This window comes from Amblyomma americanum, chromosome 4 (assembly GCF_052857255.1).
Source record: "Amblyomma americanum isolate KBUSLIRL-KWMA chromosome 4, ASM5285725v1, whole genome shotgun sequence".
In the NCBI taxonomy this organism is placed as follows: domain Eukaryota; kingdom Metazoa; phylum Arthropoda; class Arachnida; order Ixodida; family Ixodidae; genus Amblyomma; species Amblyomma americanum.
In genome coordinates this window covers 63,557,436-63,571,609 of record NC_135500.1, presented here as the reverse complement: position 1 = coordinate 63,571,609, position 14,174 = coordinate 63,557,436, and the positions used below count along the sequence as shown (strand labels likewise).

The 14,174-nt window shown below is 45.7% G+C and overlaps 1 protein-coding gene across 2 annotated transcripts in view; it reads left to right on the top strand.

Moving 5' to 3' along the window:
* The first annotated feature begins 9,189 nt into the window (after positions 1-9,189).
* LOC144127989 (uncharacterized) overlaps positions 9,190-14,174 on the top strand; it is a 42,314-nt gene continuing 37,329 nt past the window's right edge. Inside the window, exons 1-2 of one of the 2 annotated variants that reach the window (XM_077661026.1) lie at positions 9,190-9,353; positions 12,035-12,174. In XM_077661026.1, coding sequence (XP_077517152.1) covers positions 9,329-9,353; positions 12,035-12,174 — 165 coding nt within the window. In that variant the 5' untranslated portion in view covers positions 9,190-9,328. The remainder of the gene's footprint in view (positions 9,354-12,034; positions 12,175-14,174) is intronic. The other variant, XM_077661027.1, reaches the window with a different exon arrangement.

The following is a 14,174-nucleotide window of genomic DNA, read 5'->3' as shown; positions in this document are numbered from 1 at the left end:
TCGAAAGTGCTCTGGTCACTCGATATTAGCAATTGGCTGCGACGACCTGAGCGAAGAGGTAGATATAGCAACAATGTGCACTGCGGTCGTACAAGCGGCCTGCCAGCCAGCCTGGATGCCGGCCGCTAGCATCAGAAAAATGCGCTAGTATGTTGTTTGTTCGCGTTCATACCATGCTCTGGGAAGTCGAAATTCAAAAATGAATCAGTTTTGAGGGTCGTTGGCCAATACCGAGCTGCTGGATGCAAGCAAATTCTTCTCATAGCTGCTTTGCTGCTGTTGCCCAAAGCGGCTTGGTCGCCTGGCGCCTGTTTCTCCGCTGCTGAATGCGTCGCGGAAATCGAGCATATTTTTTTATTGTCATGAGACGGGGGTCACAATAAAGCCGTAACGAAAGTAGCATCTTGGTTACAGCGCTGGTCAGTTCTGAAACGCCCTCAGCTACGGCATCGATGTGAAACCGGCTAGGCTTAGTGACAACTACGGCAGTTCGGCGCACCCGCGAGCGGCGTCGTTGCCGAAAGCTCGGCTCGCTCGCTGATTGGTTCAGCGGTTTGCGACTCGCAGTCCCGAGGCTGCAAAATCGAGCAGCGAGCAACTGGCCCGCGACTGTCGCTTTTCGACCAACGCGGCCGTTTGCGACTGTCGCTTTTCGACCAAAACAGTCGCGCGACCTCTGCGACTCTCAAGTGCGAATGGACTCTCGCACAATTTCCGCCCTCGCCGTTAGATGACGTTGCCCGTCACATTCGCGGTATTACAGGACGTCCTACGCCCACCGCAATGGACGAGGGTGGCGCTGGTGAACACTCTCAAGGTTCGCTTACACCCAATAAACATAAATACCCACGAGAGCAGCAGATTGGACAGCCGTCGCCGTAGCTCAGTTGGTAGAGCACCGGACACGATATTCGGAGGTCGTGGGTTCGGATCCCACCAGTGGCATGGTTGTCTTTTCATCTGCTATATAAGTAATTTTCTTTAAGCGACACATTAATTGAAGTATTATTCTCCCACTGATTAGCACTGCAAATTAAAAAATAGAAAACACTCCCCTGTAGACCATGGTTTCGGTGACGGCTGGCTCCCTTCATAAGTTTGTCAAACGAGCCTCTCATTTCATTTGCCTTGGCGAGTGTGACGTGTAACATCATCTAACGGCGAGGGCGGAAACTGTGCGAGAGCCCTCTTATGCTACCTATGGCATCAAGACTGCCAGAACCGAGACCCTCATTAAGCAATTGGAAGACACGGTGTAGGAAATGAGGGACTCGTTTTGACAAACCTATGAAGGGAGACAACAGTCACCGAAACCAAGGTGCATAGGGGAATGTTAAATTTTTTTTAATGTGTAGTGCTGATCAGTGGGATAATAACACTTACATTAATCACACACACACACACACACACACACACACACACACACACACACACACACACACACACACACACACACACACACACACACACACACACACACACACACACACACACACACACACACACACACACACACACACACACACACACACACACACACACACACACACACACACACACACACACACACACACACACACACACACATATATATATATATATATATATATATATATATATATATATATATATATATATATACACACATCAAAGTCGGTCGGAGGACCGATCTTTTTGAAAAAGATCTCTTTTGGAAAAGATCGGTCCGCCGATCGAAACGTGGAGTAAAATAAAAATGTTTCCTTAAACGAAGCGTATACTTCGATGTATATTATTTTAAGCAGTCAAGTACCTCATGTTGTCGCCACACTCGTTCGTAACACACACACACACACACACACACACACACACACACACACACACACACACACACACACACACACACACACACACACACACACACACACACACACACACACACACACACACACACACACACACACACACACACACACACACACACACACACACACACACACACACACACACACACACACACACACACACACACACACACACACACACACACACACACACACGAACGAGGTTGCGTTGGCTCCGCAGAATAAAGATCTAAGAGAAGTGGGCACTTCTACAAAGACACATTTATTTATCAACCGCGGTGCGGTCTTCAGGACTGTAGTGGTCTCGCGTCAGATTGACGTTTTAAGTTTGTGAGCTGAAGAGGAGGGAGAAAGGAGTGTAACAAGCAAATAGCAACAACAGTTCCAAAAATTGAAAAACAAAAATAAAAAATAAAGATGGGGGTGCGGGGAGCAGACAGGGACAATATTGGGGGAGGAAGCAAAAAAATAGAAATAAAAGAAAAAAGGGAGGAAACTAGTATAGTAAGGAAGGATGGGGTACAAAAGGAGATGGCGAAACGAGAGAAAGGGAGAGGAAGACGGTGCGGGGGACATGGGCAGCGCGGCAACCACAGGCGTACGAAAGCAAAACGTGCAAACAAAACACACAAACAAAATGCACAAACACAAAGGGCGCCGCTGCAGATGCGTGGCCAAAGAGGAGCCGCTGCGCAAATGACACTGGCCAGCGACGAACAGGCCAAACCAGGCGCATTTTGGGGGTCTCACTAATTTCCGGTGAGCCGAGGGCTAGAACGTTAAGGAAGGAGTGGGCTACGTTAACGAGCACATGTGTAAGAACTTACTCAGGGTGTCTGGGTTTCACTGGACGGTGCACCCCTCTGCCTGGGCGGGTTGTTGAACCGACCTCGCCGGGAATACTTGTTTGTAGGGGAAGAGGGCTGGACTAGCTGTGTACAAAGATTTCAAATTGTCGGAAAATGTAAGGAAAGAACGTCAAAAGCGTATCAGTACTGCACGAGGCAGTATAGTGTAAGTAAGGAGTGGTATGATTGCCTGAGATATACACTAGGAGTTATAAAAGGTTTATCTGGGTTAGCCAATTAACGAGAAGTGCAGTATTATTTTGTTTGGAGGTCGTGAATAAAAGAAAGGGTACCAGGCTTTTCGCTAAGACCTTCTTGAATAGTATTAAACTTGTGGATAAAATAGGATTCACGTTGTTCACGTTCTCGCCTGTTTTTGAAGCCCCCTTGATTAATTGTTACTTTTAGTTGGTCAAATGGGTGTCCTTCTGCGTTTACATGCTTGGATAGGGGAAAGTTTGGGAGAGACTTGGCGTGTGCGCGATGATTGTTAAATCGAATGCGGAATGCAGTGTTTGTCTGTCCTATGTATTGCTGGTTACACACAGTGCATTCAAGAAGGTAAATAATGTTTGATGAGTCGCAGTTACCGTTACCGTTGATTGAATGCTGGAAAACTGACCTGGTACTAGTTGCGGAACACGTAGTCTGCATGTGCTTGCAAACTTTGCAGCGACCTTTACCACAGGGCTGATATCCATATTTTGGGGTTTTGTGTTCCTTGGAGTGGACTAGATGGTTCTGAATGTTTTGGCACGCCTGTAAATCACGCGGGGTGCGCATGTAAATATTTTCGATAGTCGTTGACTTTGCTGGAGAATATTAAAGTGCTTATTAAGAATTCTGTTTATGTTTGGTGCGTTACTGTCAAATGTGAGAATAAGGTGTGTGGTGTATTCATTTCGGTTATCTATTCGGTGCCCCTGGAGTATTTGACTACGGCTAAGATTTGAAGCTCTGCTTATAGCGTCATCAATAAGGGAACGTGGATGGCGCTGTGTCAAGAGCACGTTGGGCATGTGTTCGGAGTTTTCATGAAAGTGTAGGTCGTTAGAGCAGATTCTTCGAAAACGATGGGCCTGCTAATAAGGGATGCTGGTTTTGCAGTGACGGGGATGCCCCTGAAGTATTTGACTACGGCTAAGGTTTGAAGCTCTGCTTATAGCGTCATCAATAAGGGAACGTGGATGGCGCTGTGTCAAGAGCACGTTGGGCATGTGTTCGGAGTTTTCATGAAAGTGTAGGTCGTTAGAGCAGATTCTTCGAAAACGATGGGCCTGCTAATAAGGGATGCTGGTTTTGCAGTGACGGGAATGGGCGCTTTGAAAATGTAGATATTTTTGTGAGTCGGTTGGTTTTCTATGAATGGTTGTACGAACTGACCCCTTGTCCACCAGAATGTCAACACCAAGAAAATTGATTTGACTGGCTGAGTAGGTGTGCGTAAACTTTATGTTTGGGTGTACGGAGTTGAAACTGTCAATGAAATGGATAAGCAGAATGTCAACACCAAGCAAATTGATTTAACTGGCTGAGTGGGTGTGCGTAAACTTTATGTTTGGGTGTACGGAGTTGAAACTGTCAATGAAATGAATAAGCTGTTGTTCTGCGTTTGTCTATATTATAAAAATATCATCCAAATAGCGCTTGTAAAAGTACGGCTGAATTGGACAAGAAGAAAGAAATTTTGACTCTATATGATGCATGAAGATATTGGCATAATTTGGGGCAATTCTTGTTCCCATAGCGGTGTCACTTACTTGCAGATAATATTGAAGATCAAATTAGAAGCTATTATATTCTAACACAATTTTGGCTAGAGCTCCTAACACGTTTGGGCTTGGAGATAAATGAGGTCTCTGCTGTTCATAAGATTCTAATAGGGCTGCAATGCCGTCGGCATGGGGAATGTTTGTGTATAAGGATGTTACATCCATGGTCACAAGAAAGTCTCCTTCTGGTAATGTTATATTGTCTATCTGGCGGAGAAAGTGGTTTGTATCTTTGATGTAGGATGGATGGGTGGCTGGAATGTGGCTAATAAGAGTGTCAATGTACGTTGACATTGGTTCTGTGATAGTGCCGATTCCTGAAATTATTGACCGTCTAGGAATACCGGCTTTGTGTAATTTAGGGAGCATGTAGAAACCCCCAGGAGAAGGATGGGTAGCCGTGAGCGCCTTGCATAGTTTCGGGGAGATTTCATTGTGTTTTGTGAGGTCGAGGAGAATGCCAGATATAGCTTTTGAGTGCTCGTCGGTGGGGTCGCCATGCAGTTGTTTATAAAAAAGGTTGTCAGAAAGCTGTCGGATGCCTTCTGCTATATAGTCATCCCTGTTCAAGATAACAATGCCTCCGCCCTTATCAGCTGGCTTTATGACGACGTCGGTACGGTTGCTGAGCGCCTCTAGAGCAGTATGTTCTCTTTTAGGAAGATTGTCTGGTCCTAACCTGCGGTTCTTAAAATTTTCAATAATGTCATTTTCAACTGGCTTAATATAGATATCCAAGTGTTTTTCCCGCCCGATGTTGGGAATCGAATTTTGGTTTGCTGGATGGAACTCCGAGTTTTGGTGGGGGTTTTCGGGCTTATCAAATAAGTATTCTCTCAGGCGAAGTTTTCTGGCGAAGTCGTCATGATCTTTCAGGAGTTGGAATTCATTGTATTTGCCTGTACGGTGGCAAAAAGTCAGCCCTCTAGATAGGACGGCTCGCTCATACTCTGTGAGCGGTGTTAGAGATAGATTGGTGATGTTGTCTACACTGTGATGGTCCTGTTTTGAGAGTGTTTGCCCTTGGCTGACCTTTGACTGAGCGATATCGGGGTTGGGAGAATTTGATCCAACCGCACTTGGTACTTCTTTCATCCATGCGTTATGGTGAACTTTGTCCCGTGTAAATTTTCTAATTTTGATTATGCCTATTTCTGAAGTTTTTTTGTTTTGAAGCGTTCTAGTTCCTCGGCCTCCAGCGCGGAAACAAGAAGATTACTCCGAGCCCGACGCTCCTCTGTTCCCAGTATCACCGAAGCTTTCTCAGAGTGCCGAATTGTGATTATGTAGACGGTCTCAGATAGCTTGCACATCCTCCAAAATATCAACATGCGAAAGACAAACACAATTGATAATAAACAAAATGGCATCATGGACAGACAGAAATGGTTTCCGGTTTTCTGCAGAGAAAACAGTAGCCATTTTTTTCTCACTCAAACGAGGATTACAGGCAGATCTGACCCTACATCTGAACGAAACCAAGTTGCCCGTAAAAAATAACACAAATTTTTAGGCATAACATTTGACAAAAACTCACTTTCCTGCCTCATATTATAGCGTTAAAGAAAGAAAGCTTCCCTATCACTGAACATATATACTCAAAGTCCTTTCACATAAACACTGGGGTTCTGACAGGGCAAGCCTTGTACAAATTTTTGGCTCCGTGGTACGATCCTGCTTAGACTATGGTAATATAGTATATATGGTTCAGCAAGGCCATCGTACTTGAAACGACTCGACCCAGAACACAATTTAGAATTACGTCTTACGACTGGTACTTACAGAACGTCGCCCAAAAACAGCCTTCATGTTGAAACTAAGGAACCATCACTTACAGAGAGAAGAAGCATGCTCACATGCTCATACATTCTAAAAATCCGTACCTTACCGAAACATATCTGTTACGAAACGAAATAGTTACAAAAAGCCCGACCAGAACACTCTTTAACATTAAACCGAAAACTACCGGGCCACTTCTCCTGCGTTTTGAAGAGATTTGCCAGAATCTCGGCGTACTGAACACATTACCTTGCACTGCGCTCAAACAAGAGCCACTGCCTACATGGTACAATTTTCCTGCAATATGTGATTTCACTCTTACACAGTTTCACAAAAAGCATACTCCGCAGCAACATGCAGTGCAATAATTTCTTGCACTCGCGGGAAAACACAATGGTTGTAGAAACTTTTCTACTGACGGTTCAAAAACGGATGCGTACGTAGAAAGCGCAGTATTACGAGGGCATGAGAAGGAAATAATCAGACTTCCACAGTGTGCATCTATTTTCACAGCCGAGTGTTACGCTGTATGCCTAGCCGTAAGAAAAATACTAAATGAGAACCTCAGAAACAGTATTATTTACACAGACTTGCTTACAGTTCTCCACTCTAAAAATGCGATCACTCCGATGCTTGGTGATATCATACACAACATAACAACAGCCATAGCTCAAGGAAAAAAAGATAAAACTTTGCTGGGTGCCGAGTCATGTCGGAATTAAAGGCAACGAGAAAGCGGATCTCTGCGCTGCGCAGACTCGTGGCAAGCAAATAAAAAAGAAAAATATTCCCTTAAAGAGTGCACGAACTCGGTACATTGTGAAATAAGAAAAAAAATGGCAGTTCGCTTTGGTCAATCAAGCAAATAACAAACTACTTTTTGTAAAACCAGTTGTAGGAGAATGGAAGTCCTGCACCCACCAAGAACGTTTCAAGGAAGTGGTTATCTGCCGTTTTCGTACAGGACACACACACCTCACAAATAATTTCCTACTGACAAAACAAAAGAAGCCCCAATGCGAATTATGTGAAGATGAGCTAACAATAAACCATGTTTTATTTTGATGCAGAAAACTCGAAGCACTGAAGGAAAAGCATTTTGCAGTTTTTTACAACGAGCACATACCATTCCACCCAACATTACTGTAAGGTGGAAAGGCACTCGTTCAGCTTTTTAAGTTTTTAAAGAAAGCAGGCGTCTTAAACAAATTGTAGATCTGATAATGTATAGTAATTTTATAACAAGAGACTTTTTTAACCACACCTCAGCCAATTGCTCATTCCTGAGTAGAAGGCTAAGGCCTTTATTCGATTGGTTGGGAGCCTCGACACCCTTGCGCAGGCTAGGATGGCTGCAGAGGTTACCCGACTTTCTTTAAAGCTTTTACTAATCTCGATTTCTAAAATGTCTTTCCTTTGACATCACTGGGTAGTAAAACCTACATTTTAGGCCGTCTGCACCACTGATAAGTTTTCACAATTTTTATAAAATTCTGCAGAAAACTTTTATATACCTTGTGCTTGGCGCATGATGGCCTTAGCTGCCTATGTGGCATTAAACTTCACACAAACACACAATAGAATAGCAGTGCGCGTTACTCTCACGTAAGTTCCGTGACTCCGGAATTTTTTTTCCTGCCTCTACACTGAGACTCGTGGCGTTGACGACGTCCAGGGGAACTTCGTAATCGCTGACTGAAAATGGCCTTCGGTTTGGTCGAGCCTCAGAGATGCCCGAACAAACAAAAGTATCTCGCACTATCGCAGCATGCATGTGAAACACTAGTGTTCTTCGAGCGAAGAAAAATTCCTTTTTGACGCACGCGTTCCGTGTGGAGAGGGCGCGAGCAAGACACGCTTCGCGCCGTTCGGTGCCCCCAGTGTGCTCACACCTGCGCTTGCTCAAGTTCTCCTCCGGAGTTTCAAGGACGCGGACTAGAGCTATGTCTACTCCTCCGGCACCAAGCGAATGTGGAGGACGTGGCTGCAGGCCGGCGAGCTTGGCCAGCGGAGCTGCTTGGAGCGTCTTCGGCACCAGCGACATAGGAAAGAACGACCTCGGCATTTTATAAAGCAGACTCGCTTAGCTAGCTTATGATTCTTTTGTTCTTGTGGTTTAAGGGCACCTGCTGGCGCATGGCTTGAAACACATGTCTCGCAAACGTTTCGTTAGATGGAACCGTCGAGACAATAGAACGTGTGTGAGATTCGCTCCTTTTTCCTTCAGACGAAATACTCGACAGAGCAGCAAGAGCCGCTGCTACGCACGTGCTCACCGACGCAGGCCACGCCGGGCAGTTCTCTCGAGTCGAGGGGCGCTGCAAGATCAAGGTGCGCGAACAACCGTTCTGGTTCTTGTTTTGTACACACCGCGGACACTCGGCTAAACGCCAGCCGGCTCTAGGCAAAAGAACTCGTGGGCGATCCTCGGTGGATCGTTTGAATGCATTAGCAGCCTAATGTTCGCTATATCCGAGGTTTACAACATTAAAGTTCGTTATATCCTAGGTTATTACGCACTAAGTTCTTTACACCCAGGGTCCAGACAAAAGGGAACTTCGTAATCGCTGACTGAAAATGGTCTTCGGTTTGGTCGAGCCTCAGAGATGCCCGAACAAACAAAAGTAACTCGCACTGTCGCAGCATGCATGTGAAAACAGCTGGCGGCGGTACCTGCACTCCATAACTTAGGAGGGTAGATGTGTAGGCCAGTTGGTGAGACATCAAGGGGCTATACACCGCAGCAGACAAAGGACGGAGGGAGGTCACCTCCCTCTGTCCTGTGTCTGTATATCATAGCCTCCTGACCTGTACTCCAATTTTCTTTTTTGCGCCCTGACTGATAAAAGCTCGGTTACCCTTGAACGTATGCCCTGTTTTCAAACGCTGTAATCAGTCGGTGTTATCAGCAGAGGCACGAGCCGGGCGCAAGCATATGATGCTCTGTTCCATTACCATGCTTTGTCGTCGGTTATTATCGCCATCGACAACGTCGCGCCACTTACCTTCGCCAGCGTCTTTGTGATGATGCAGACCCCGCACACAGCAGTTTAGGCAGCGGCAGGAGCACGAGCCCGAAGCAACCATGCGACGCACCATTCCATTTCCAGGTTCGTTCAATACTCTTCGCATGAAGTCCTTGTTTAAACTGTTACTTCTAGTTCACAGTTGCTGCCATTTTATTATTTTTCGAGGTGCATATGGCCATCTGGGATGCCTACTCCCGGCTCAGAAATCTGCACTATTCATAACCAACGGATAGAAAATACTGATAACCCGCTAAAAATGCAAATAAAACTATCCATATATCCTCTAAATCACTGCTTGATCAGTGAACCTTTACAAAATACTGCGACTGCTAGTCTCTGTAAAGCGTTCACCTGCCCCGCATGCAAAGCGTGAGCATCCTGCAGAGGGCTGGCTACAAAGCATGACTGCTGTGCAGCGGGACTTTGATGTGCAAAATGAAAATCAAAATTACTTTTTGAGCAAAAGAAATGGCGCAGTATATGTCTCGCATCTTGGCAGACAGCTGAACCGCGCCGTAAGGGAAATTATAAAGGAGGGACTGAGAGAAGAAATGAAGAAAGAGGTCTCGTAGTGGAGCGGTCCGGAATGATGTCCACCACCTGGCGATCTTTAACGAGCTGTGACATCGCACAACACACGGGCGCCTTTTGCGTTTCGCCTCCATCGAAGCGCGGCCGCTGCGGTCGGGTTCCAACCCGGGAACTCCAGCTCAGTAGCAGAGCGCCCTAGCCACTGCTATTGAGCCGGAGTTCCCGCGCTAGAAACCGACCGCGGGGGCCGCGTTTCCAATTCGTTGATTTACTTGATTTCCGTTGGTATCAGGCTCTACGCTGACGACTGTGTGCTGCACGAAAATATTTCTTCTGTGGACGATCAAGTTAGGCTGAATCGTGACTTTAAAAAGGAAATAACATGGTGTAATGAACGACAAATGGAAATTGACTTAGATAAAATAGCGTTTATGAGAACATCGTTAGAAAAAAGTCCTTTACTGTACCACTACAATGCTGAAGGGTTGTTCTCTCAGAGATAAGCGAATACAAATACCTTAACCTCTGGGTTACTAACACCCTCTCGTGGAACAAACATTTCGAAATTGTCACAGCTAACTGTCTCTGCAAACTATTCTTTTTAAGACGCTCTCTGAAACTTACTACTCCTGCTGTGTGTTTTGTTGTATATAATGCGATCCTTCTTCCAACGTTAGAGTATGTGATATCCTTGTGGGATCCCTTTGATAAAAGAAATATTATTAAATTAGAAAAAGTTCGAAAAGAGCAGTAAGATTTAATTACGGCTCATGTGACCGCAATTCGATCACTAAGCTCCTCAAGCGAAGTTGTTTGCCATCTGTGACACAAACCAACCGCCTAAAATTTTTCTTTGAGCTTATAAAGGGATACTATTTATAACATGGACACACCGCGCACCCTCACTTATTCCACTGGTTATGAAACACAACAACACTGCCGAAAATAACACCTTAACTGCGAGAAAGAATTGATTGAAGTTTTCTTTTGCCTAGAAGTAATAATAATGAAATAATCTTAATAACGAAATTTTAAACTAGGGTTCATTTAAATTATTTGAGCTGCTTTCGTCTTTGTGTAGCGAGTTCTTATATTGTGTGCTCTCATCCTTGCCTTTTGTGCGTTGTGTCCCACTTCAGCTATTGGTTGCCTTTGCACGTAGCGAGTGACATCATGTGCCTCCAGTTATGTAGCGCTGTATTTTACACATTTTGTTTCTTATCCAATTTTGTATTAACGCTGCTAAGGGCTTGGAAACGATGCCTCAGTATAAATAATTAAGTAAGTTAAATAAATAAATAAATAAATAAATAAATAAATAAATAAATAAGGGTACGTTGGTATAGGCTGCAGCTTATAAGCACCTTTTGTCTCCTCGAATGGAATGTTATCTCTCGACAGTGTGGCATGTGAGACTGTCGACGCGTGCTTTGAAAAAGCAAAAGCTTTACTACCCTATGTCACCGGTTTCGTGTCATCAAAACGTGTCCGCAACCATTGTGGGGAACTAGAAAGAGAGAACGTCTAAAAAGTGGTTCCAATCGAAGGAGGATGATGTGAGGATGGTGCTGTGTTGTTGTTGCCAGGAAGAAAGAAAAGGAAAGTGCACAGGCGTGCTCACTGGCTCAAGCCGAGCCACAATCGCTACCACGTGCAGAAAGTAGGAGAGTTGAAAGATGGGATAGTAAGACAGGATAGTAAAGACGCGCTAAAGACAAGGCTGATCCCGGGGGTAGTGCAATACCGGGCCAACCGGTGGCGGGAGTGAAGCATCCTTGAAACTCTCCGCCACATTTCCAAAAATAAGTCCGATTGGACCCGTAACAGATACTCTACGGGGTTTGGACATTCGCAGGGGATGAGACGCAAAAAGACTGGTGACGATCGGATGAATAGTTGATCAACTAGAACCAAAAATAGGCATAAAGCGGCCGTGACAAGGGCAAAAGTGACGCCAAATTAAAAACGCCAGAAGTGTAGTGGCACGTGACCGGAAGTGTGGGCGGAGTCAACACGCGGCGCCAAATTTAAACGTTTGGAACGAAGCATGGCGGGAATTAGACGAATTGCACAAATTCTGAGGCACATAGGGGCAATAGAGGCAAAGAGGAGCAAATAGAGGCAAAGAGAGGCAAAGAGGAGCAAAGAGAGGTGACGAGTGTCGAGGAGGCGTCAATGCTTTCGCGTTACTCCTATGCGGGTTGCCGTAGTGATCTCGCATTTTTATCCAGCTGGGCCGATGCACATGCGCGCAAGGATAGAGGGAGGCGTCGTCCACTCGCCATACGCCGACTGCCCCCCGTTGGATGGCACGTCCACGAGCGCCTTCCTTATGGAGAGACTCCTGAGGCACGGCTCCAAGACGGCAGTGGTGAGTGGGAGAAATGAAATTACTGCATCACGTTCATTCGCTTCAGCTTTACCACGCTTTACTACTACGCTCGGATGCCTGTGAACACAAACATTGTAGCATTCTGATGCAGGGACGCCTCGTATAGCCTCGCAGTGTGGTGCACTGTCAGCAAGACGAGGAAACTTTCGTATTACCCTACTGTAACTTTCCTTGTTATTGTTGCTGGCCGCAGGGCGTGTTTCAACCGTATGAAAGTGCACGCGGCACCTGGATGCCAAGAAGGGCTCATAAAAAAAAATACGTGTTGGAAACAAGCCACTTTTCCGCTGTTTGCTGTTTTTAGGGGCTGGCGGCTTTTAACCTATAAACAAGGTTCACCTAGTACGGGCGTTTAGTTCGATTTACACCTCAGTTGCAACTCCCGCTGAGCTGAACAGCAGTTACGCTTTCATCTCCCGACCGAATGAACGGCTCCTGTTTGCGGGGCTCTTAGTGGAGCTCGGTGACATTTCATGATCACGTGACTGTGCCACGCATTGCTCATTAGGGAAGAGAATTGTGCTTCATTTGCTCACTTTTTGCTCGCTCTATTTCTGCACGAGTTTTGCGCATCCCGCATGCTGCAGCTGAAAACACACAGCCAAGATAAGCCAGCTTGTTGCATATTCGGCGTTCATACTCGATGGCATCTCTTGGTATTTAATAGGAGTTCCTGCGTGTCAGTATATCTGCTTGACTTTTGTGACTGTTGGCTTCCGTCGTGTGTGTAAAAACGAGCCCCTCTTTTCCTTTCCCTTGTCTGCTCAATGTTTGATATTCTGTACAGCTAACCTATATTATACATGTGAATTACAGTGAGAAGTTAAGCATATAGCTAGTGAAGCACTTCAGACAACCACACTGGTAAAATAATGCAGGAGTAACGGTTTACGGGCTCTAAATTTCCACCACCTGGGGTTCCTTACTGTGCACTGACATCGCACAGCACAAGGAGGAGGAAGAGGAGGAACAACTTTATTAAAAAGAAGGGGAGTTGTGCGAGGTTACGGGTGGGGTCCTCATTACAGGGCTCCACTGGCTTGAGCTGCCAGGCGGACCTGTTGTATGAGGGCCCGTTGGTCCTCCAGGTTATCGCTGGTCTGCAGCGCCTCCCACCGCTCAAAAGACGTGTTTTCCATCTGTAGACTGTTTGGTGTGGCCCCACATCCCCCCGAAATGTGGAATAGTGTAGGGCGGGCCTGCCACCATGAACAGGTGTCGGAGTATAATGTTTGGTGTATGAGATGTAGTCTATGGAGGTTTGGAAATAATCTGGACGACCAACGGGCCCTCACACAACAGTCGGGCCTCTAGAATTTCGCCTCAATCGAAATGTGATTGCCGCAGCCGTAGTCGAACCCGCGTCTCAGCAGCCGAGCGCCATAACCATTGAGCCATCGCGGCGGCGAATGCAAGACTAATGTGAATCAGAGTTTACGAGAAGCGTCTAATTGTTTACCTAGTAGAACATTCAGTTCAGCGAGTTGGTATAAGTTAATATTGAAAAAACAGCGCACAAAAGCGGCGTGCGCACGTTTGTTTTGTTTTGGTTTTCGTGTTTTGCCTTTTATCCACGTGTCACGCCTTTCCTTCATTCTTCATATAGCCTCGGTTTTATGAATAAAGCATTAGTTCTTAGTCAGCGCTCGTCCTGTGTCTCTCTTCTGGTCCTGTCTTTTTCACGCTGTTTTCTGCAACATGACATATTTTGGCAGCAGTTATATGAGAATCGCAGATTGGAAGACTTTATAACTCCAGAGCACAAACCTCGTTTCGAGCACTTGCAAAGCCGGAAGTGGGCAATAACAGTTCAAACGTCTTATTGTACCCTGCTCTGTGATTCGGAACCATTGTGTTTACACGGGTTATACTCTTTCAGCGTTCAACCAGCAATCACTCGCTTACACATCTAAAAATAAAGTGCATATGCCTCGAGAACCGCAGTTGATAGCTCTTCAAACAAGCTATTAACGTTACCT